This window comes from Neopsephotus bourkii, unplaced genomic scaffold (genome assembly GCF_033783945.1).
Source record: "Neopsephotus bourkii isolate Nb327-2 ecotype Australia unplaced genomic scaffold, CSIRO-AGI_Nbou_v1 NB_887, whole genome shotgun sequence".
Classification (NCBI taxonomy): Eukaryota; Metazoa; Chordata; class Aves; order Psittaciformes; family Psittacidae; genus Neopsephotus; species Neopsephotus bourkii.
In genome coordinates, this window is record NW_026901381.1 from 3,217,720 (window position 1) to 3,241,648 (window position 23,929).

At 42.8% G+C, this 23,929-nt stretch overlaps 1 protein-coding gene across 7 annotated transcripts in view; it reads right to left on the minus strand.

Annotated features, from left to right (window-relative positions):
* LOC133214406 (6-phosphofructo-2-kinase/fructose-2,6-bisphosphatase 4) overlaps window positions 1–23,929 on the minus strand; it is a 47,347-nt gene that overhangs the window by 9,030 nt on the left and 14,388 nt on the right. For 3 of the 7 annotated variants that reach the window (XM_061357293.1, XM_061357291.1, XM_061357292.1), the window contains exons 1-12: window positions 23,020–23,201; window positions 15,822–15,938; window positions 11,926–12,022; window positions 9,566–9,632; window positions 7,608–7,682; window positions 6,648–6,704; window positions 6,209–6,330; window positions 4,370–4,577; window positions 3,667–3,813; window positions 2,986–3,090; window positions 1,174–1,303; window positions 742–804 (exon numbers count right to left, since the gene is read on the minus strand). In XM_061357293.1, coding sequence (XP_061213277.1) covers window positions 742–804; window positions 1,174–1,303; window positions 2,986–3,090; window positions 3,667–3,813; window positions 4,370–4,577; window positions 6,209–6,330; window positions 6,648–6,704; window positions 7,608–7,682; window positions 9,566–9,632; window positions 11,926–12,022; window positions 15,822–15,938; window positions 23,020–23,125 — 1,294 coding nt within the window. In that variant the 5' untranslated portion in view covers window positions 23,126–23,201. Of the gene's footprint in view, window positions 1–741; window positions 805–1,173; window positions 1,304–2,985; window positions 3,091–3,666; window positions 3,814–4,369; window positions 4,578–6,208; window positions 6,331–6,647; window positions 6,705–7,607; window positions 7,683–9,565; window positions 9,633–11,925; window positions 12,023–15,821; window positions 15,939–22,594; window positions 22,714–23,019; window positions 23,203–23,929 lie in introns of those variants that run through there. The other 4 variants (XM_061357295.1, XM_061357294.1, XM_061357297.1 and 1 more) reach the window with 3 other exon arrangements.

Sequence of the window (23,929 nt, forward strand, 5' to 3'; positions counted from 1 at the left end):
GCTCAGGTCTAGACTACTTTCAAAGAAGATAATCAAAGGCAGCTTTGTATCTCCGACCAACAACTCGATTAGCATTTTTTGGTAACCCATTTCCTGGTAATCTCTGCAGATTTGCTACAAATACTCTGAAGTGTGATGAGTTATCAGAAGATGTAATTAAACCAACACTTCAAGAAATTAACAGCAGGCACATGTTAAACTGAAGATGAAAAACACTAAAGGTAATTAGCAATCAGCCTAAAACCCAAGTAGCACAGGTTGTAACCCCACAGGCTGGCAGCAAGCCTCAGTTAAAGCCCCTGAGCTATGCACTGATAAATAGCGACTGACGAATGCCAACCACAGCACTAAGTTCATGTGGTAGTGAGAACGTCCACCAAAAACACTTGAAAAGAGAACAAAAGCTGTTTAAGGGTAAGAGGAACACCCTTTGTAAGGTGAGAAACGTACACAAGTGTAAATTTGCCTGTTCTGAAAAGCAACACCCTCAAACACATCAATACAAACTGAGACCTTACTGCACCTGACTGTGCATGAGTTTGCCAGAAGAATTAACAAAATAACACAAGACAAATGTAAACCCAAGGATTCATTGATTCTAACAAAGCTGTACAGGCATAAACGCAATTTCAAACTTAACTGTTCAATTCTGTATTAAAGCAGAATAAATTTAAAACCATTTAAAAGCTTTACAAACTTTACAGAGTAAAGTTCGATTTAGATATACTTAATACTACTCACCATAAGCCACTGGGGTTAGCTTTAAGACAGTATGCAGTGGGCACTTCAGGTAAGGCAGTTGTTCTGAGAAAACAAGCAACAAATTACATATGAAATAGAGATTACAAGAACAGTAACTTTTCTATTATGGTGCAGATCAACCACTTGAATGCCTTTTTATATGTCAGTAATCTGCTTTCTTCCCTAGTGTGCAACAGAAAGCTATTCAAACAGAGCAAAAAATGACCACCACAGTGTTTCAGGTGAGAAGCTCAATAGAGATCAACTAACCAACTTTACCATGTGGGTCAAATAGAAAAAATGACATTTGCACATCTGCCTAGCACAAACACCCTCTGATGAGAGAGAACATTGTTAGAATTTATTGTCTGGAGCCTTCATCAGTACCATTGTTTTAAAGAACAGACCATTTGTCACGTATTAAAGATTTACCTGCAGGCTTGTCAAGAAAATATGCAAGCAAACAGCGCATGACAGCTTGGTGACATATGACAAGCACATTTTCCTGCCTTTCAAGTTCCATAATTACTGGCTCCAGTCTCTGAACAAGATCTTCATAGGACTGGGTGGGGAAGAGAAATACACAGCCCATTAAAAAGGGAAAACTCTTTGAACAGGGTATGTATATACAGTGGATCTTACTTTCATATTAGTAATCTTCTACTCTATTAGTGCACAGACAAATATTGGTGTAATAGTTTTCCTTAAATTAAGGACACAGTTCCGGTTTTCCAGACTATCAAAGAGCAAGCATACAACAAAATAAATCTCTCTCATGGAAAAGCTTTATTCAGTCACCATGATTAGGAATTTCCACAAAACTCCTAGGATTCAACTCACAGCACCTGCACATGCACAGGTTACATCTTGCACGTTGTTTTCCACATCTCATCTTCAAAAGCACCATCTCTCTTCTAAGGAAAAAGCTGGGAACCCAGCCTACCGTCAGCATACAGGAAATCAGAAAGCTTGATGTGTTCATGCTGCCCTTTGAAAACAAGCTCTGGGCCTGGTGACCCAGCCCAGGGATGGCAGCCACCATCCCACCCAGAGACAAAGGGCTCCTCTTGCAACCTGTTGCTCACAGCTCACACAGAGTAAACCTGCTGCTGCAGGTCAACAGCATGTTCATGCTTAAGGTAACGTTCACATGCCCTGTAACGACACCACTTCCCGAATGTGTGGTGCATTGAACACATGGGGAGCACAGCACATCTCCCAGCAGCATAGGGAATGACCACATCGCCCTGGTCCCAGGGCAGGCATGGGGCTGCCCAGTTGGAAAGCAGCACTGCTGGACCAGACCTTGGCAAGAGAAAAGCAGCACTCTGTTCCAGCCAGGCTGTGCAAACCCAGCCATGGGTACTGGTGACAGAGGGACCGCCTTAGACAAACGACTGACATCAACTAACCAGCCCAGGGCGATGACGGAGTTTGAAAGGTTTGTCACCATCCTAGCGGATGGCATCAGCCTGAAAAACAAACACTCCCTGTTCAAATGGATTAGGAGAACTTTGCAGCTTAATGGCTGCCTCATTAGAGAGACCAGGGTCACAGCCCCAGCAACACTGCTCTTAGCACAAGATGCTCTTAGCACGGTGATTACTCTCGACTACTGAGGAAAGACCACAGAGCTCTGATTCCTCAGGACACAACAGCAGAGCAGCTGGTCCAATTACTCCTCTGCCTTGCTGCCCTGAATCCTAAGCTTCAGCTGCCACTGAAAGTCGTGTGGCCATCTGGTAAGTGCTGCAGGTAACGGGTTCATTGCTTCAGAAATGCTGTCAGCAGTTGTTTTCCCAGAGGCAAGGAGTTCATTAAAGTGAAAGACCACCGTGGCTACAGATTTCCCTGCACTTCAGCCAGCACTTCATGCAAACCAGCCATTACCCACAGCGAAGATGAATAGGAAAAGGTGATCTTGGCGGTACATTTGCATATGCAGTGGTCTGAAGGCTTGCAATCATTCTTCCTGCTTTATCACCGCAGGAACCGACATAAAAACAATGCCCACAAGATCAAAGCTCTCCATTGTTTTATCTACATCTATTGTTTCATTTGTCAATCCTGAATCAAATTAAATGCTCTGGGCTCAATTCTTGCAATCTCCTACGTGCTTTCTCCTGGAGAGAGGAACAACCTGTCCATTCATTTAAAAAAGTATTTTTTCTTTCTAAAGCCAGCATGCATATATTCAGGAAGACAAAGGGAGCCCTTCACCTTCAGAGAGAAAAGGGAGCATACCTCTCCTTTGGGGTATCTGTATCTGTATTTGTCTTGGTCTCTCAGTGCAAATTCAAGCGGGTAATTTTCCTGTATTTCTTCATAAGTCATTTCTTCACACACTCCCTATACGTAATAAAAACCATTTAAAACCATGTATTTCCAGCAGTGCGAAAAGCAAATCTCACTCTTAAATAAAACCATATATAAATAACCATTAAAAATTGTATTTTGTTACTCTGGCATTTAAAGGCAAAATCGTCACACGTGATGAACAGGACTCTCAGCTGGACTCACACGTGGATAAACGGAATCATTAAGTCCGTACAGAAATTGAAGTCACATATATGGGCAAGCAAATCACTGAGCAAGATCACATTTTATCTGTTGCATCTACTTATGTATCTTATAGGTGCAGCTGAAGTGCCAACTAGCAAGCTCCTCCTTAAAAACCCCCAACTACCCGCACCACTGTCTTCTACGTGGGAATGTTTCACTGGAGAAGATCAAACAAAGACTAAAATAATTATGGCAAAATTTAATAAAATGCTTAGCCCTACTAACAGGAAGTAACAACAATTTTTCCAACCTCTAGAAACAGCTTAAATGACTTCCAATCCCATGACAGCCAAATCGTCACAAAACTCCTTCATCTTTAGCAAACCAAGCAACTTACGACACGCTTCGAAAATCAGAACTTACTGCATCTATCTCATTCAAAACCTTCCACTGCTCATAAGGCACTCCCAAGGCTTCAGCAGTCTGAATTGTCCTTTTCATCTGGCTGGTCCAAACTTTCAGATCTTTGATATTTTGCTCATTAATAAATTGTGCCAAACTTTTGGCAAACTGAAAGAGAAAACAGGCGCTGGGTGAGGCTCAGAGCCAACACGCTCCGTTCAGTCTGGAACACACAGGCTCCAGGCTCTGTAAACTCATTATAACTTTTCCAGAAGGCTAAGAAATGCAACCCATTCTGTTATGACAAGAGGTACAGGAGAGGGAAGGAAAGGAGAGCAAGGGAGATACAAGTTTTCTGCAGTTCCTGTCTTTACCATCAGGGATTTTTCCTTTCAGCTTCAACTTGTGAACCTTCCCAATTATCCAACAGGTTGGGATTTTACAACAATACAGTTTAAAAAACAAAGCCCCCTTTGACAACTGCTTTGTGCTGTAGGATAAAAACCAATTCCAACCAACAGAATGACAGATAAAAGTGCACGTACCAAATCACAACACCCAAACTGTTTCCATTCATTTTCTACTACTCACACATGCAACTAAAACCCTTCTTAAGCATGTTAAGAGGAAACGGTTGTAGAGGAAGAAAGCTATAATTACACAGCACAAACTGCACACATGCATAGAACACACAAAACCCAGTCCCACTTGTGCAGGTACATACCTCTTTTCCCCTAACAGACAGTCCAGGATCTCCTCCTATTCTCCCTTTCAGATTGAGTTCACTTTCTCCATGTCGACAGAGGTAGATAGACCGAGGAGTCACATGGATATTCATGAGGTAGTAGACAATCCGGCTCTGAATGTGATCCATTACTCGGTTCACAAGGTAACTCCTTCCAACATCCATAATTTTAATGTAAGAAAGATCCCTTTGAGGAGCAAACAAAAAGAAATCCGTAAGATTCCACAGAGTTTCCATCAGCATGCACCACAACCTCTGCTATTACAAAACAAAGAGGCAACAAGCCAAAGCAACAAACAAGCCCTCAATTACCTATGGAATATGCATTAGTCCTAAGAAACAATGAAGTACCCCAGAGGTACAGGATGAATTCTGTTCCTTTCACAGGTGAGCTGCTCACATCGGGTTCTTTTCTGTTCCCTTTACTTGTGTGTTTGTCTCTCAAATCTAGGTTCTGCTCTTGGAAAAATACAGCCCTCCCACTGAAGGGAAGACTCAGTGGAGTCACTTGACTGTGGTAGCTTCCATACGAGATCCACGTATTTCACAATACTAGCTCTTTTTCTCCAGGTCACAGACACTTCCCCCACAGCAAGTATTTGATGGCATCCAGGAGCCAAAAGGCATGGTCATCATTTACCCATCTCTGTTAACCCTTCTAGAAAAACTACAGCATCAGAAGGAGCTGGGACCAGCCTGATACAAGACATTTTCTCACCCACTTTATTAACAGCTATTTATTAACAGTACTGTAATGTACCCCACCCCTACCTTCTCTCAGCACAAGACAGGTTACAATTGCAATTTTCACTGCTCATCTGAGCTGTACATTTCAGAGCAGTATCTAGTTTAAAGGAGGAAAGCAGTCTAATGAGCTGAAAATAACCATTATTGGTTTCTAGTGAAGCATTTGAGACATAGACCACAGTAAACCAAGAAAACTTATAATAAAACCAAATGGAGGTGATGAGAAGCAAGCATCACCACCTCATCTCCAGTAGTGCTCGCTCTTTGAGGTTAATCATTACTATTTCACTCAGGCACAACCATTAGGCCCATCACAGAAATTACATGCATGAACTGATCTGATTGAACCAGCTTCACACTGCTTACACTCAATTACATTAAAATGCAGCTCAGCCTTCTCTACAGCACTGGTCCTGAAACAGAGCAGGAGCACTTGGTATGAATGCAGTTCAACATCCCACACTGAAATCCTGGACCACAGCAAGAGGAACAGGGCTCCTCCTCATGTGGCTCATCCCTACCTTACTTTCAAGCACTGGAAGTGAACGAAAAACAGACAAATGCTTTGGCACAAAGGCAAATAATCCAAGCTAAGAAACTTTCTCACAGCCCTACATCTGCAAGACATCTTACAAGCACAAATTAAAAAATTTAGACATCACATTTGCAAGATTGATGTGTTCAAAATTCATCTTAACCATGTCAACAAAAGACGTTACGCTTACAAATCACTCAGGTCTCCTCTACAAACTAAAAAACCAAGTAACGATCTGATCTAAAAGAAGCCTGGAATAATTTCTAAATGCTGGTTCTGTTCCAGAAGAATCATAGCATTCTCCAAGTGGGAAAAAAAGAGTATTGTCCCAGAGTAGATGTGTTAGCCAATTTTCCTCAAGCAATCAAGTTCCAGGCTACATCCCCAGAGTAAACTCTCCCTTATTTGCCAATGGAAAGACAGCTTAAGCCATTAATTACTAGAAAGCCCTAATCCCCAATACAGGATGCTCCATCCCCTAAGGAAACATCTTAAAGATGACCCAGTTGTGATCACAGCATTATTTCATCACTTACTTGTCAAGAGTTTCATCTAACGTCTCATAGGAGTTCTTGTAGCACTCTATTCTCTTCATGAAGTCTTCTGTTGCTTCATCATTACTACAATCAACATAGTCAGGACTACCCAGCTTCACTTGCTGTTTAAAATAAAACCAGGAGAGTAGTACATTTCTTTTCCTTTTTAATGCAATGTTTAAATAAATAGGAAGGGGAGAACACAGCACAAAAACCTGTATCCTGGAAGATAACTAAAATACATGTATAACAAAAAAGAGCTGTTCTTCATAAACTTGAGTTATTATACACAAGAACAGGAAAATAAATGTGAATTGTTCTATTAATGGGAGCTAATTGGGTTTTTGCTATTGTTTAGAAGTACAGTAAAAGAACTTCCATACTCAACTACCTTTAACCTCCTAACTTAGAGCAGTTAAAGCAACTTTCCTATACTTACCACAATGTTTGCAGCGATGACCTCTGGATCCACACATACTGACTCAACAAAAAAAGTCTTTAGTCCGAAGGGGAAGTCATGTGTACAGAGGAAGGAACAAGGAAGATGCATTAGAATGCCTCTGGAGACTAACACACACGAGCAGCATGTTGCTCACTTCCATACTAACCCCTTTTTAGCAGGACCATGTGTTAAACTTCCCTTCATTTACTCTGAAGGTTTCTGCAGACACTCATCAGAAATTGCTGGTTTAGCATTCCCTGAAGCACCATGTTCTGTATTATTTCCCCCACACACAATGCTTGTAAGTGGAAAAATTTTGCAGTTAGAAACACTTAGGATGGAAGAGAAGAAAACAAATGCAGAGGATACAAGCTCAGTCATATAAAGAGTAACTAATGTTTCTGCAATAATATTTTGGGAGCCTTTCAACTAATGGAATAATGCAACTTAAGAAGACTTCTGTGGCTTGCTGTCTCAAAGGTTTATGGAGATACAAGTTCAGAGGAAGTGAAGGATTACTGGGAAAGACCTAAATACGAAACAACCCTGGATAGAAGGCACTAAACCACAGGAAGATTTTGTTAGTACAGAACTAACACAGAATTCCTTACATTTTTTGTAGCAAAAACATGAACCGCACTAAGAATCATATTTTAAATAGTTCTTGCTGACAGTACATTCAGAACTACAGGTCCAGGATGACAGAACTGAAGCCACAGCATGTAAGAGCTTAGTTACTAACAGGACAAACATTAAAGACAAGAAAAATGAGGATTGAGTGACTTTTAATCACAAACAATATTTGAGAACACAAAATGTACCACTGACTATACACCCAGGAAGGACACAGCTTATGCTAATGCACTTCTTAACCCGGAGTACTTGGAGATAAGGGCAAAACTACCCCTGCCTTACTTGTCCGGGCATCAGCTCAGAACCCCTTTGCTTTCAACTCACCTTATATCCATTTTCTTCACCAAATTTGTAAATAGTTTCTCTGCGTTCTCGGGTGGTGTTTGTAGCGTCAAAGACCTGGAAAGAATTACAGGGAGAGAGAGAAAGAAGAATTAAGGCAATATCATAGCCTGTGAAAAGCACTGTGCTAGTAACAACAAAAGGGCTCAAAGTCCCTCAATGTGAAGACAAGCAACAAAACACTTCCCTTTTCCCCTCACTCAACATGCTCCAGAGACAAAGAGATGACATTCCTACTTTCCACACTTATCTAAATACTAAATAGTAGTAATATTTTGAAAGCACTACCAGCTGAAGCCTGCATTTGGAAGAAGCAACCACAATTTAAGCCTAACACACAACAGGACAAAATGTTCCTCCTGACCCATACCTGCATTCAGTACAAATCCCTGGGTTTTTAGCAAACTTACACTACAGAAAAAAAACCTGCTGCATCAACATGCTATTCAAACTGCAAGTGTAAAGCTTTTAAGTGGCACAAGATGACATGGTTTACTGGGAGGTGCCCCTACCCATGGCAGGGGGGGTTGGAACTGGATGATCTTAAGGTCCTTTCCAACCCTAACTATTCTGATTCTAAGATTTGAAGGACTTGTAAAGCCTGCTCATGGCCTATAAGATAAACACAGCCATTTTTCCAGGAATTAATGTCTAGCCGTGAACACACCAGTGTTTTACCAAACCATGAGGTTTGCCAAAGGATAGTTTACCTCGTGCCCCCAGCACACCTTATAATTATTACTTAATGGTTTTCCCTGATTAGCTAATGAAAACACCAGAGCTGCTCCGGCAGTCTTACAGAAAACAGTGTTATGCAAATTAATGTGAATATGCAATATCAATAATTGAACAGCTGATGGTTTGCATCCCAATATTAAATACAGATATGCAGCAATTTACTTTCGAGTTTCTCCTGCTTTCCTCAGATTCCTCATGTTGGGAACAAAACTGCCAAGCAATACCCAGGATGCTTTTTGTTCAGTAAGTACCTTTCACTTGAAACACTAGACTTTCAAATAGAAACAGAAGTGCAACTAAAACAAGAGCTCTGTTTAACAGCACGTAGAATCATAGAATAGTTAAGAGTTGGAAAGGACCTTAAGATCATCTATTTCCAGCCCCCCTGCCACGGGCAGGGAATCCTCTCACTAAACCATGGCACACGAGGCTTGGTCCAACCTGGTCTTGAACATCACCAGTGATGGAGCATTCACAACTTCCCTGGGCAACCCATTCCAGTGCCTCACCACCCTAACAGGAAAGAATTTCCTCCTTGTATCCAATCTAAACTTCCCCTGTTTAAGTTTTAACCCATTACCCCTTGTCCTACCACTACAGTCCCTAATGAAGAGTCCATCCCCAGCATCCCTATAGGCCTCCTTCAGATACTGGAAGGCTGCTATGAGGTTTCCATGCAGCCTTCTCTTCTCCAGGCTGAACAGCCCCAACTTTCTCAGCCTGTCTTCATATGGGAGGTGCTCCAGTCCCCTGATCATCCTCATGGCCTCCTCTGGACTTGTTCCAACAGATCCATGTCCTTTTTATGTTGAGGACACCAGAACTGCACACAATACTCCAGGGGAGGTCTCACGAGAGCAGAGTAGAAGGGCAGGATCACCTCCTTGGACCTGCTGGTCACGCTCCTTTTGAGCGTGATACAATGTGCAGAGAAGGGGGACATTTTCGTGTGTGTTACCCCTTGCTCAGTGAACCCCTCAAATCACAAAGGTTGTTACTCAATATGGCATCATCTCCCTGAACTTCAGTGCTCCTTTCTCTGCAGCAACAAGGCAGATGTAATGTAACATCCAGCTGCCACATTAAAAAAAACTAATCCTATACTGAAGAGACACTGAAATTGCTCAGGCTGTGCATTATCCAGCATACAAGCTGTTTTGTAGGGAAGCATCTGAAGAATGCAACTCTAACAAGAAACTTACAGCCACGTGCCCGTTTTCTTCACTGAGGTACTGTCGGACGTCATTCAGCGCTGCTAAGGCACACTGTCTTAAAAATGAAAGAGAGTAAAACTCAAATGCTGATAAAGTTATTAATGCACTTGTGCATTGTGAACAAAGTGCCCTGCAACCATTAGGATAATCTTTCTCAGTAAATGTTTTTGGAATCAGGTACCCCCAAAACATGGGAAAAAAACAATGGAGGTCAACCAAGCTATACTAAGGAAACATGGTCAAGGCCATCTGCCAAAAAGAAAGACAAGTCCAGTGCTCCTCTGAGCAACTGATACAACTACACATCATCACAGAGTACCTATCAACTTTGCTGACCAGAATAAGCTCTCACTGATCTAAAGTAACACCAGTGAATCATAACTGGAACTGTATTTTTTCCCCAATTACCTACTCACAGATACTTGCTTCTTGATATGATTCTCAAAGAAGGAAGAAATAAATCAACTTAAGGTTTTTATCTTGCTGCCCCAAGGTAAAGTGGATAGACAACTATTTTTCAGTAATACACTACCTCTCTGTTCACCTATTGTGTAAAAATTGCTTATGGGAAAAAAAAAAAATCTCTTCAAACAATAAAACAAAGTTAGCGACCAGTATTAGGGACAGAGGTGAAAATAAAATCCCATTGTAGTCACCAACCCAATGTAATTAGAACTGGAGACCACTGAGGCCACAAACACCCCAAACCCCCCTCTCCCTACATACTTTACACTCGGGTTAAATTTGGACAAGAACAAATTAATTTGCAACTTTCCTATTTCCTCAGGACTAGCATTATCTTCAAAGCCCATTATGATTTCTAGCACATAAATAATACTGGAGGGCAACATTAATGTTGTACAGGATTTACTCATTAGAAGAACAAAGCTCCATTTAGTTCCATGAATACAATCTTTCTGCAATACCAACATAAAAACCTGTCCCTTTCAACAGCCTTTCCCTGCATTACTGCTCTATTCTGACTTTCCAGACTGAACCATCTAATTCTTCTCTTACATTCAGCGTATCTTGCATGCACAGCTTTCTCTTGAAAGAAAAATTAAAGCTTTCCAATCCTGACAGTATTTCCACATTAGCACAGTTAATGGCTGTCAGGAACTGAGATTCATCAGTGAAGTCTTCACTAAATAAATATAAACCCTCTTTACCCACTGCTAAGTAGGCAGTTTAGCTCTCACAGCCCATTTCATGTTATATTCCCCACCATTTAGTTTAATAGATGACACAGAGGCACATTAGGTTTGGCTCTACCTCTAAGCAAAAGGTAAGGGCTTGCAAGGCTAATGCACCTCCTATCTACTTTCTGGTCCCAAAGGATCAGTTGGTTCTTATGCAAGTTCCCTCTGACATTAGCAACGCTCAACTGCTACAGAAGGGGAAAGGGAAGAGAGACAGGACAAGCAGAGGAACAGCCACAAAAGAAAGTCCAGACATTTCTAATGCTTGAGCTGAAGTAATTAAGAACGAAATACTCCACATTTTAAGTAGCCTAAACAAACGGCATTTCCATTCCTCTAGTATTTCTGATACTTCTCACTTCATACTGCACACTCGTATGTTTTCCTGAACATACTTAAAACTAACAATAAACGGCAAAGAAAATCAAAAGACCTTCCCATTCCCATTATACATATAAGAAAAATGTAGCTCCCTCTTGCTCTGACCTTCTCTTCATCTACCCCTTTCTCTTCCATTAAAGCAGAGCCTTTTTCCAACAGCAAGAAAGGAGTCTCAAGTGCTTCATCTGTGCACAGGCATTCACACTGATGCTCACCTTGCTTTGAACAGCACTAGGAAAACAGTTCAGTTTTCAAGGCAGTGCACCAATTGAATGCATCAGGCGCCTGCATGGTGGCCAAAGACGATTTCAGGGAGGGAATAATATTGTTTCATTCTGGCTTATTTGAATGGACAAATACATTCGAAATACTCCAGGTGAAAAATTCCAGTATGCAAACCAAAAAGAAAAGCTGTTAACTATCTGTTAAAACTGCTTCATTTTGAGGGAAAATATACTGGAATATCTGCAGGAATAGCAGCAAACACAACCTCCTGAAAGGTGAAAAAGAATCACGTACTTACCTTCTCTGCATTTTTGATGCTTTAGATGAAGCAGTTAAGAGAAAAATACCCCCCAACTTTCAAGCAGCCTAAACAAATCCCTTCTGCTTGCTCTAGAACTTCTTTTCCTTGTCATTTCATACTGCACTCTCTTAAGCATCTTCTTGAGCATACAAAAACACAACTTAAAGCAGTCTCTATGAGCAAATTATACAGGGTAGCTTTTTAACAGTCAGCATTGTGTAGCAAACACATTCCAAACTTACCTCCTGATTTTCAAGCCTTCCTCATTGTCAGGCAGGAAGAATTCAAAAGACTTGTACTTTTTCACCAAGTCTCGACGATACTGACCAACATTAAATTCTGCCAACAAGAAACCGGTGTTAGTGGGAACTGATGATATCATGTCAGAAGGACAAAAGTCATGACAGCTTTGAAACCAAACTACCTGCAAGGGTAAAATAATTTAGCATGTACAAAGTCAACTTCTTGTGTTTTTTTGGGGGGGGTTGGTTGTTCTCAAATACAACAAAAAAACATGGAAATGGCAAAAGAACATTTGGGCAGTAGTTTCAATAGAGTCATTTGGCTGTATTGCTGTGCTGCTGTCTGCCGGTTTGCTTGAACATCACAATAAAAACCCCTCTTCCTCCTTCGCAGGGGTGGTTGGAAGTCTATTTCGATAGCCTACAAATAATCTAGCTGCTGCTTCTGTGCATATGTGCAGTGAGACAGCACTCTGCAAGCACCTCCCCAAACGTTCAGCTCCTGTTTAACCAAGGAAGAGTTCTAAACAGAACTAACCAATTTTGGTTTTGATAAACAAACCTGAAAATTCAAGTTGTGGAAACATTTTTTCAGAACCCTGCTCAAATATTTCTATTCCTTAAGGATCAGCACATACTATTGCACAACCCCTGTTCCAGTTATTTTATATGCTTAAGTTGTAAAAAAACCTCAACAAACCATTCAGCATTATCATTGAACACAATCGTACTGTGATCTCTTGTGGCCAAGAAGACTACTCCTTATCTGGGCAAAAGTCCATAATGTCAATGGCCATACATATGTCACAATACTGGACACGGGATTAGGGCAAGGCAGTTGTTTTGCCATACAGCAGACAATGACACTGTATCCTAATGAACTTCGTTCAACAGCTCTGAAAGTAGGTCTCTGAAGTGCAGTTGATGTTTAAGTTGTTTCTGATCTGCAGGTTTTCTCTGCTGAACTGCAAAGCATTTTTTTTAATATTAGATCAAATTTAAGTGCTCTGTTGGAGAAGCTGCCAAGGTGTAACTACTTGAGAGACTTCATTTCTAGAAAGAAGAAATGGAGTAATACACACAATTGCCGAATTGCATTTAAGAAAGAAAACACATAGAACAGAAGAGTTCAACCACCAGCTGCTGTCTATAGACTGCTCTTGGGACTGGAAGCAGAAGATAAAGAAGTATTGCTTAATCCCCCAAAAGTCAGGTTTTGTTCGAGTTCAACAATGCTGATGTAATTTTTTTGTGGTCAGATGCGTAACATACAATCCAAGTTATTCTGTCACAGGATTAATGAGCACTGGTCATACCAACGACGTGAAAAGATGGCTCCTTGTGAGAAAAGCAGAAGACGAACGAGCTTTGAAAGCCAATGTTTCAAGCAGTAGCCCTTTAAAAATCAAACCCAATCAATTTCTCAAGAAGAAATAGTTACTGCCAGAGGGTCATGCACAGACATGGAAAAAGTGCTATCTAGTGGGACAATCTTCAGCCCTTACTGTTAGCATCCACCCTTGCAGAAAAGTTTCACAAAGCTAACTGGAATCACAATTACCACACAGCCAGAACTGTTCCAGAAAAGCTTCCCTAAGTTTAGTATCTAAAAAACACATTGCAACACAATTCTATTCAGGCATCTAATTGACCTCATTTCCTCCAAAAAGCTCAGACAAAAGTCCTTTGTATTTTTTACCATTTCACATTCTAAACAGGAGAGGATTTTGGAAGAGAGAAAAGAAAACACAGAACTGATTGCTGAAATGGTTCAACTAACATCAGCTCTGGGCTATTTACCTCCACCTTATGTTCTTGAACTCTTCAGCTTGCTTAATATATGTCACATGAAAAGACAGCGTTTATCTTTCCTCACGTTTACATAACCTTGTAATTTTAACCATCTCTCTTGGAGACTAAGAAAGCTCACTGTATTAAGTCCATGCTAATATTAAGAGCTAAAGGTAACTGATGTTAGGGCTACTCAATACTTAGTACGTATAGATTTCATCCCAATCAACTGCAAGCATCAAGCAAAGTGTCATCTATTCCCTCAGTCAGTGAGGAGTTTTAGACCAATTTCAGCTTCAGGAAAACTTCATCAGTGATGACAAACAACAGGAAGCGACTGTGGTTTTCCAAGAAGATCCCAAGTCACCCTTTCTAACAAAGACAAACCACAACCAGCAACCTAGGATGGAAGCTCACATGGTAACTTTATGTTCCATATTCATTAGGGACTGTAGTGACAGGACAAGGGGTAACGGGTTAAAACAAACACAGGAAGTTTAGACAGGATATAAGGAAGAAGTTCTTTACTGTAAGGGTGGTGAGGCACTGGAATGGGTTGCCCAGGGAGGTTGTGAATGATCCATCCCTGGCAGTGCTCAAGGCTGGGTTAGACAGAGCCTTGTGTGCCATGGTTTAGTGTGAGGTGTCCCTGCCCATGGCGGGGGGTTGGAACTGGATGATCTTAAGGTCCTTTCCAACCCTGACTGTTCTATGATTCTGTATCTTTGTAAAATGAGGAGCAATGCCCTAATAAATTTTTATTAAGCATGTACCTTCTGATGTGCTGCTCACAGTAGCCAAGGAACTCTTCCTGTAACTGAAGCAGACTACTCCTACCTATTTTACTGTACTTGGGATATATTCAACCAAGCATGAGCTGGATGTGGACAATATCTTGTTTGTTGCTCAATACTGGATTTTTGCCTTTTCACACAATAAAATGTTCAACACAATGACATATATACATATTTACATAAATGTTATAGCTAACGTACAAGCATAGTTATATCACATACACTTTATCAGCTTGCATATAGGCTAACCTAGTTAGATTGTTACTCCATTTCAGCCTAATGGATAAAACTGACAAATATCTGACACTGCTCCTTAGAAAGGTTATACTGTGTGAAAACAGTCAAGTGACAATCTAAATCCTGTAAACTCAAGCAATATAACATAACCTCCATGACGTCTTATCTAAATAAAGCAACAAGCTTCTAAGAGGTTAAGAAAACACCAACTCAAAAAGCTACACCCTCGAATCAAACAGCTGTTTAAATACAGGCCAGAACTCTTTACCTTGACTTCTTAGAGCTACTAGGAAATCCATGTATGACCTAGGATGTTTTATGTTATTTAAATGATTAACTAGTCATAACTATAAAGCTATAATTACTGCTGACACAGACTCGCAGAACACTAGAACTATCTTTTTCTTCTACAGAGACAGAGAAGGCAGGGGAGAAGGCATCTCAGAACCTCAAAACAGGCTTAGGTTTTATTTACTTGTCTATCTAGGCCCACGAAGTACCACAGGAGCTCAGGAATGAGGAAGGACAGCAGGATCCTTGGCACAGCAAAGCTGAGCTGTCGTTTCCCACTCAGAACACACATATAAAATCCTTAAGAGAGTCATAACAAGCACTGCTCCAGTTCCTATGGCTCTTAATATTGAAAGAGCTGTAACTCATTCCACAAATGCAGTTATAGAAGGAGTTACACAAGGAATTACACACTGCACAAAGTTCACAGAGAAAAGAAGATTGAGAAATCACAAGTGCCGACTGCTCATCCACCTGTAAACAAGATTCCCTTTCACCCACATAAACCAAGGGAAGAAATCTAAGTAAATAAATAAGGACAGCTGAAGTGTTAAGGGGCAAGGGCAAAACAGCTGGCAGAAGAAGGTAAAACAACAGTTACCAGGATATGCTTAATTAACACCTAAATGGAACTGAGAGTCTGTGTATGCTGCTGCTTAAGACTAAGTTTACAACACAGAAGGATTTTAAGTGGCCAAACTTTGCAATGTAATTAATGGGACTTAAATTAAACACCTAACATCTCCCCCGTCCTTCTGATGTAAACAGAAGTAAATCCATCACCTTTTGTAGGCACTCCGATCCAATTCAAATAGCGTGTCAGCTTCTTTGAGATGTAGGTTTTTCCTCTTGCTGGGAGACCCACCATGACGATCAGAGTAGGGCAATTGGTCATACATACTGAAACAAAACCAGAAAACTAGGATTTACCATGAATGCTCCCCACGAAGCAAAGGCTCACACTGTGGTGGAGAATTACAGTCCATGTGCTCTCTGAGGAAGTGACCATTCGGGCAGCTCATGCACCGTGTCTCGCTGTTTCAGGGGGTTTCTTCAGGAGCTCAGTGGACATGGCCGGCGGTTTTATGCTGTGTTGAGTTTTGGAAGAGTGAGTCAGTGGCAGTGCAATGCTGGACACGTGAGTTGTGTGCAGGCAGAACACAAGACACCTGTGTACTTGCATACATGTTTTAAGGCATACAAAAACAATACCAAAAGGACATCGACATCTTAGTATCATAGAATGGTTTGGGTTGGAAGGGATCTCAAAGATCACCTACTTCCAACCCCCGTGCCATGGGCAGGGATACCTTCCCCTAGACCAGGTTGCTCAAACCACTGAGTTCAGTGCTTGCATTGAAAGGAAACAGCAAGGTGCACACAATTTAAAGACAGCTTTTAAATCTTTAAAACAAGTCCTCAACATTGTTCTTGGTTTTGAGCAAAACTAGCATGACAAAGGTAGCTTAATACATCATAGCACAACATGGTACTATTTCTTATTTCTGCTTTCAAGAGAGGTTTTTGTGTTAATAGTATTTAAAACCAGAACTAGCTTTGTCTGTTCTTCAATGATTACTAGGAATAAAGTACAAGTATTCTAAGCAATCATGTACAATAACCTGATAGACAGATATACGTTCAGAAGTACTTTATCAAAAGCAGTGTTTAGTTAATAAAAATACTGTAGTCACTTAAAGGAGCTACATGTATAAACTGAAAACCTTGAGGCCTTTCCTTTCAAATGACAAGTTTTTGAACAGTTTAATGGCATAAAGCCGTGGATACCTTGCATGAGTCTATCACAGCTACAAGGAACTGCCTGAAAAGAAAGAAGACATTAAAGTGGCGTAAAGATACCACTGGCTCCCCCCATCCCCTATTTCAAAGGGCATTAATTACTGCATAATCAACACGTGCATCAGTTTCCTCAGTGTCTTGATAGAGGATTTCATTTGTTTCAGAAGACTAAATCTCAGTGTTACGCTGCAGGACGTAACTAAACTGTTGCGCAAAGCATCATGACTGCTTCAGATTTCCAGATGTTGGATTGACAAAGTCCCATCCCACAAAGTCACTTGCACAAATCTGGCACAGCTATTCTGCAGAGCAAACCCACAGATTAGCAAAGACAGATGCACTGTCTTAAACACACACCAAAAACAAAACAAACCCCAAACCCATGAAAAACACACCATTCTTCATGAGAGAGAGGCGATGCAAAACCATGCCTAACCTCAAACCCATGAAACAGTCTACTACTCCATGCAATGAAAGTTGCAGGGAACTGAATGCAAAACCGAAACAGATCCATTCAAACACATCCATGTCTCTAGAAGGCCACTTATAAAAGCCCTTGGAGTAAGCTCCTCTGTGCAGAAGCTGATAAACAAGAAAGATAACGTTTTCTTGTCCCTTCGCCTCTTGTCCGAAGTTCAGGCCTGTGAACCCTGTCTCCAAGAGAAGGCAGGCAGGCTCTGGGGAAACAAAGTGCAAAGAGTACACTGCTTACTAAACTTAACAGATTTGCTTCTAGTTCTAAGGGCAATAAAACAAAATACTGAGATAACTGAAATCCTTGAGCCCCTTAAAAACTTTAAGGGAAGACACTGTTCATCAAAGCCAGCTTGAAAGGTTCTTCACTCAAAACATCTTGCTCAAGTTCTAAACAATTTTCTAGTATAAGCAGTGAAATAAGAGTTGTAAAAGACAAACCAGGATTTGTATATGGAAAGGCTCTGGACACAGCCTCAGGTCCACCTGCTCTGCAAGGAACTGTGCTAATGAAACAGGCTTCTTGACCAGAATTTACCAACTAATGTTATACCAGTATCACCTCTCTTTTTCTCCTTCTCCTGGGCTGAGCCATACAAAGGCAGCCTTCTCACACAGTTACTGTCTTCTGGTAACTAACAATAAACCTATACTGGAGTAAAATTAAGGGCTAGGAAAGTACCATGAAGAAACCTGTAACCTACTTGAACAGTTGCTTCATATATTACACCGACAGCTGCTCTCTAAGCCAAGGCCTGCTGCCTAATCTGTTACTCTGATCACTCATCAGTGCACCACTATTTACTGTGTGACAATACAGTAGAAACCAAGGGAATTATCTGTTCATCCCTATCATGTAAATTGCAATCCTCTTCTGATTAGCTACCAGGCTGACCAAGAGAGCTTTTCCTCTTTAAAGGCAGGTACCAGCAAAACAGATTCCCTGTACACCAAAAGGAGGAATACCACTCATTCCAATGATGCTAAATACTCTGCTTTTACATACCTCCATAGCCCTGTAAACAACACTGCACAGTACACAGTGCTACAGCACATACCACCCCTTAGTGCTTGTCTTCAACAAGGAGGATGCCAGTTCACAACCTAAGATTTGGCTGTTTTAACAACACACACAAGACTCAGCACAGCAGAGGGTTCTCTGTGCTTCCTTACAAGGCTTGCTTTTTTTGCCCATTACCTCAGTGAGAAAGCCGAGACCAGAACAAAACGCCAAGTTCTGAGGATGCAGCAAATACTCAAACATTTAACATAATTTTATCACCTTTCATCTAACTGAGCCACAGCTTTCTCAACAAAATGTTGCCAACACTCACTGCCAGCGAGGAGAAGCACTCCTTCCAAGCGCAGTATTCAACGGATCTGTGTGTCAAAACTTACACCTTCCTTTGAAGAAATGCACACAATTCTGACATGAGGAAACAGAAAAAACAAAACAAACAAACCACAAGTTACACAAACCTAACTCCTGGACTAAAAATGAAAAAAGCCTCTCTAGTTTAATCTTTTCCCAACAGCTCACTGCTCACTTCCCCCTTTTCACAGCACCTCATCATTCACTTTGTATGAAAAGCTACCTGGAGCATAGAAGTAGTTATATAGGAGCAAGCTGCTGAGCCAAGGCAGACTCCTAAGTGCAGATTTCTCTCAATTCCTTAGCATTGGATTGCCTGGTTTACCAGAAATGTCTCTACACAACCTAGTTTCAAGAAAACAAACTCACTTTTTAATGCTGCTTCACATATGTAAGTCCTATGGATGTGCTATCAACACTGATTTTGTTAGAGGAACATGCACATTCAGAACAGCAAACCAAAACTTACAGGGTTGTATGCCACCAGTCACTAAAGATACTCTATGACTTTACACATTCCTCTTCTCTAAAATGTATTTGTAATATATGCATGTAAGATTGCATGTTTATAAACAGCAGCATCAACAAGAACTGCTTGCTGCATCCCCTCACTCAGAGGGAACACACAAAAAACATGCCCAAAATACCAATCAGTGAAGGAAAATGGCCAAGTGCTGAAGTGCATTAACATCAAGTACTGCAGTTTAGGCAAAGTCATTATCGCAGCTAAGTATTTCTTCTACACTACTGAACAACACAGCATGTTGCAGCTCAAGACTACAGTTACGACTGCCTACCCTTCTGAAGGTAAGGCTTAACAGCAAGGAAAGAAGAAATGACATGCTCATTTCTTGCCTCTTAAGCCTCCATTGTGAAATAATGCAAGATCCAGACGGTTGAGAAACAAACTGGGACACTGAACAGTCTCTATCAGCTGTGCAGCATTTCACCAGCCCACGAAACCCTTGTGAAATCACAGACAAGAGTTGGTATTTTTCAAGTTCTCCTGACACGTTATTGGCTGTCCCTTCCCCCCAAAAGGAGATTTTGTCTTCTCTGCGTTAAATTTTGAAGTCAGTTTTTAAGGTCAGATGCTTTTTGTGTCCAACTGCCACAGTTTGCCAGCCGAAGTTTACAAAGGACTCTTGATGTTTCTGTGGCCTTCGACCCAAGGCCTGTTCTCCAAAAGCACTGCACTATTTAGAGGCTTACACACAAACATCTTAAACCAACACAATCACCCTTCCAAATAGGGCTACCACTACATGATTTCCCCTGTCATCCTATTTAACTACTGTTAATCCATTTTTTTCCTGTTTATCAGTAATGACAATCAGTCACCCTTCTCGGCATCCCCCAGCAAGGGGGAATTCCCCATCCTGCTGCTCTTCCTTAAGAACACCCTGCTCCTGTGCCTGAAGTCCATTATCTTCCAATTTGCCTTTCCTTTTTGTCCAAATCACCAGTTTCTAACATCACCTTGGTACAAGGGATTCAGAATTCCTATTTGTTCTCTATCCAGCCTCCTGCCACCAGCTGCTCTCAGCAGCTCTGCCATCCACGTGCTCCAAGCTACCATTTGCTTCCTATAGCTTTGATGCTAACAGCGATGCCCCACCACACATCCTGATTCTCAGGCTACAGCTGGGTGTTGTCCTCACCTCATTCACTTTCTCCATCTCCAGTTCCTAGGCTCGTGAGCACAGACACACAAGCAGCGTGAGCTCAAAGGGTAGAGTTCTTTAGGGCAAAGATAATCTTTTTTTTTCTTTTTGAACCTGATGTACATTCATACTGCTGTACAAGCATCAAACAAAAATTGTTAGAATAATAAAATTCCAGCAGCTTTAGGGAAGCAAAGCTGTTAACAGCAGCAGGGGGGGGGATGTTTAACCACAGGAAGTTCACTGTTTATCTCTCTATAAACATCCTCTGCTAGGCTCCCAAAACAACTTTCACTGTACCATACTTTCTTATTTTTTATGTCCATATTTGTAGCCCACTGCTTGATTCATAAAGTTTGAAGCCATACGGCATCCAACGCCAAGAGCAGCTTTAGTGCAACCTATATACAGACAAAACCTTTCACAAAAAGCCACAACAGGTAAGTGGCAGTTACTAACAAAAATACACACTTCTACTGCCTGCAAGTCTGAACTTTGGAGGGTCATTTAAAAGTTGTCTTACTGGTCTCACCAGCTGTAAAAGCTCAGCAGGCCACACATGGCCAGAACTTCTCCTTGAAGACCTCGTAAAGCACAGACTAAAAGAACTAGCTCTCCAAAGCCTTCTGACAGCTAAACCTGGCACAGGTACCCAGGTTTCTTCTTCCCCAGGTAATTACAGTTGCTACAGCTTTCAGAAAATCAGACTAAAACCAGCTAACACAGGTAATTCCCTTTGGAGATGGATCTGCCGAGTCCTCAGCTAGAAGCATGTATGATTCTGCTCACCCACCTGCTAAAAAGGTCGAAAAATAAGACTAAAAGTAGCTCATGTCTGCACACAGGTCATCAGCATGAATAAGGAGACTGAAAGAGTTCATCTTGCTTAGCCTAGGAATTCAGAAGACATCAGAGCGACTACCCTCCCTGCTTCCACTGGAAAGCTGCTCTTGAGGACAAGAAATCCACTTCCAATTTGAGCTTATGTTTTTTGAACAGTAATATTTAACAGAGTTACTTGCAGCAGCAGAGATCTGGAATGGGTCAACCCAACACTGCCCCACATCACCCAGCCTGGGCAGTCCAGCCTGTGCTGTCTCAGCACGGCTACAGGACCCACAGGTCACACTGGTACATCAGAACATGGGATGACACACGATACATGGAAATCTGAGGAGAAAGGGCTTCACAGTACCCTTGCTCAGGAAAAATTGAAGAGTGTTCCATTTGCTGAAACAAGATACATGGTTTTATCAAGGAAGAATAAGTTCTGCTCCTCTCTAGGCTGTTTGTAATTCTTATGGATTGCAAATGACTGTAGACATATTATGGGTAGAGCTGCAAGAGCAAACGCATGCAAAAGGATTGATAAAAATTGTATTTTCAAACCTGTTTTTCTAGGAGAAAGGGTTTTCAATTGTAAGGGGTCCTGGGCGCCAAAAATAAAGAATCCAAAAGGAATCTTAAAAAAAAATTAAAATTGGTATACATAGGTTTAGTTATAGCTAAATAATTCTGCCAAGTCAACTCTGTCACCAGTTTACACATGACCAATACGCAATTTTGTTTCTATGGGGGTTTTTTCGAGGTACCTGTGCCACAATAAGGCTAAAGCAAAGCGCTCTCCTTAGCGTGTTCACAGAAGCCATTCCACACACCTTCTGACACTCTTCCAGCATTCAGCTCCTCTCAACACCTGCTGGTTTTCAGATGCTGGAGTGCTTCAGTTCACACAGGAACACACGCCTGCTTCCCCAGCTCACACCAAGGCAGCTTGGGCTTTGTGGTTAGCAAGTGCTGGACCAAAGCAGGGCCGGAGCCGAGAGGCAGCAGTGCAGGGCCGCCTGCCATACCAGCAGAGCCCTCCGCTCGCTGTCAGCGCAGCCTCTTTGCATGACAAATAAGAACACTTCCACCCCACAAAGCCCCTTTTGTCTGCAGCACCGCAATGTACCGAACCTCGCTTCTTTAAGTGAGGCAGCAAAAGAAAGAGGAAACAACCACGTGAGGCGAAGTTTGGTAATAAACTATGGTTTACAGACGCCACAGCCTTAAGTCTGTAGAGGCTGATGAGTTGGTTGGCTGCACCTCAAAATAAGGAAAGCCATTAACTCGTACAACAGATGGCCCAGTACAGCACTGGCCTTAAAAGAAAGGAATTCAAAATACAGTGACATTTTTAGGGCTCCCTTCAGGAAGGACACGCTGACAACAAACGCTCCTTGGAACCAGAGCCTCGTACAGACCAGAAGCCATTGAAGGAGACCCTGTTCCCAGCGCAGTTCTGTCCCCTTCCGCCGGGCGCAGCTCCAGCGTTTTCTGCCTTCCCGTTGCGGGCGATCCCCCGCAGCCGCCCCACCTCCGTTCACCGTCCCCGCACATCACCCGGCCCCGGGGGACCATTAAACGAATCCTTCACACAGGACGTGCGTTCAAGCCCCAACGGTAACGGCGGCGGGGCCCTCCCTCCTCTGCCCGCTCCCCTCGCACCCCGACCCCGCTGAACGGGCATCGCCCCGCGAGGGGCTCCGCGGGGCCCGGCTCGCCCCAACCGACCGTGGGGATGAGGAGGAGCAGCGGCCGCCCGGGGGTCCCGCTGACAGCGGCTGCCCGCAGGGCTCCGGCAGCGCGGCCCGGGCACACCCGACCACCCCCCCGCCGCCCCGCTCACCGCCGCGCTGCGCGCTGTGCCCCGCCGGCAGCCCGTTGTCGTAGGGCTCCCATGTCTTCTGCAGCGGGTTCTGCGTGAGCTCCCGGGCCGGCGCTGCCGCCGCCATCCTCGCCCGCCTCCCGGCTCCCACTGCAGTGGCGGCGGGCGGGGCCCAACAGCCCTCAGCGCGGCGGGGGCGCGGCCGGGCGCGGGCAACCCCGGCCCCGCGGCTGCCCTGGGGGAACCGGCGGCCCCGCCCCAGGAGGCCCGGGGCAGCGCTGGGCCCTGCGCCTTCGTGGAGGCTCCCGGCGCCGGCGGCAGCGGCCCGGTGTTCGCCACAGCGGGAACGGCCGCTTCTCACAGCCCTGAAAATACACGTCCAGGGAGCACCGTGTGTTAGGAACGCTGTAACCCTGAACGAGTTATTCCTCCAATTCACCGGTTAGCCTGAAGGCTAAATTAATATCGATGCGGAAAGCCATAAATAAACAATGGCTTTCCAACGCCTCCTTTAGCTTAATAATTCACGACTGACACTGGAAGATCCTGCGCTGCTACGAGCAGCGGCACGGCCCAGCACGGCGTCTCCGCTATCGGCTTTACAGCAGAGGGAAACCCGGCTCCTGACTGGGCTGAGCAAAGTCGCGGAGAGCTCCTATTCCACCGTTACACACAGCCCTGTGTGCTTTACAGACGTTCAGTGCAGCACACTGAAAATACGGCATGTTTTCATTATTATTCACTCTATTAGTATGGTCTAAATACAGAAGGTCAGTACATACATACATCTTTTTATACCAGACTGAGCATCTGAAGGTCACTTTTAGCTCTTCCATTACAAGAGAAAAAAATCAGTGCCAAGAAATTTCGGGAGACCTCCCTGGGGCGAGTTAACACTGTTTTTCCAAACCCTGTTTGCTTGACCTGCCCT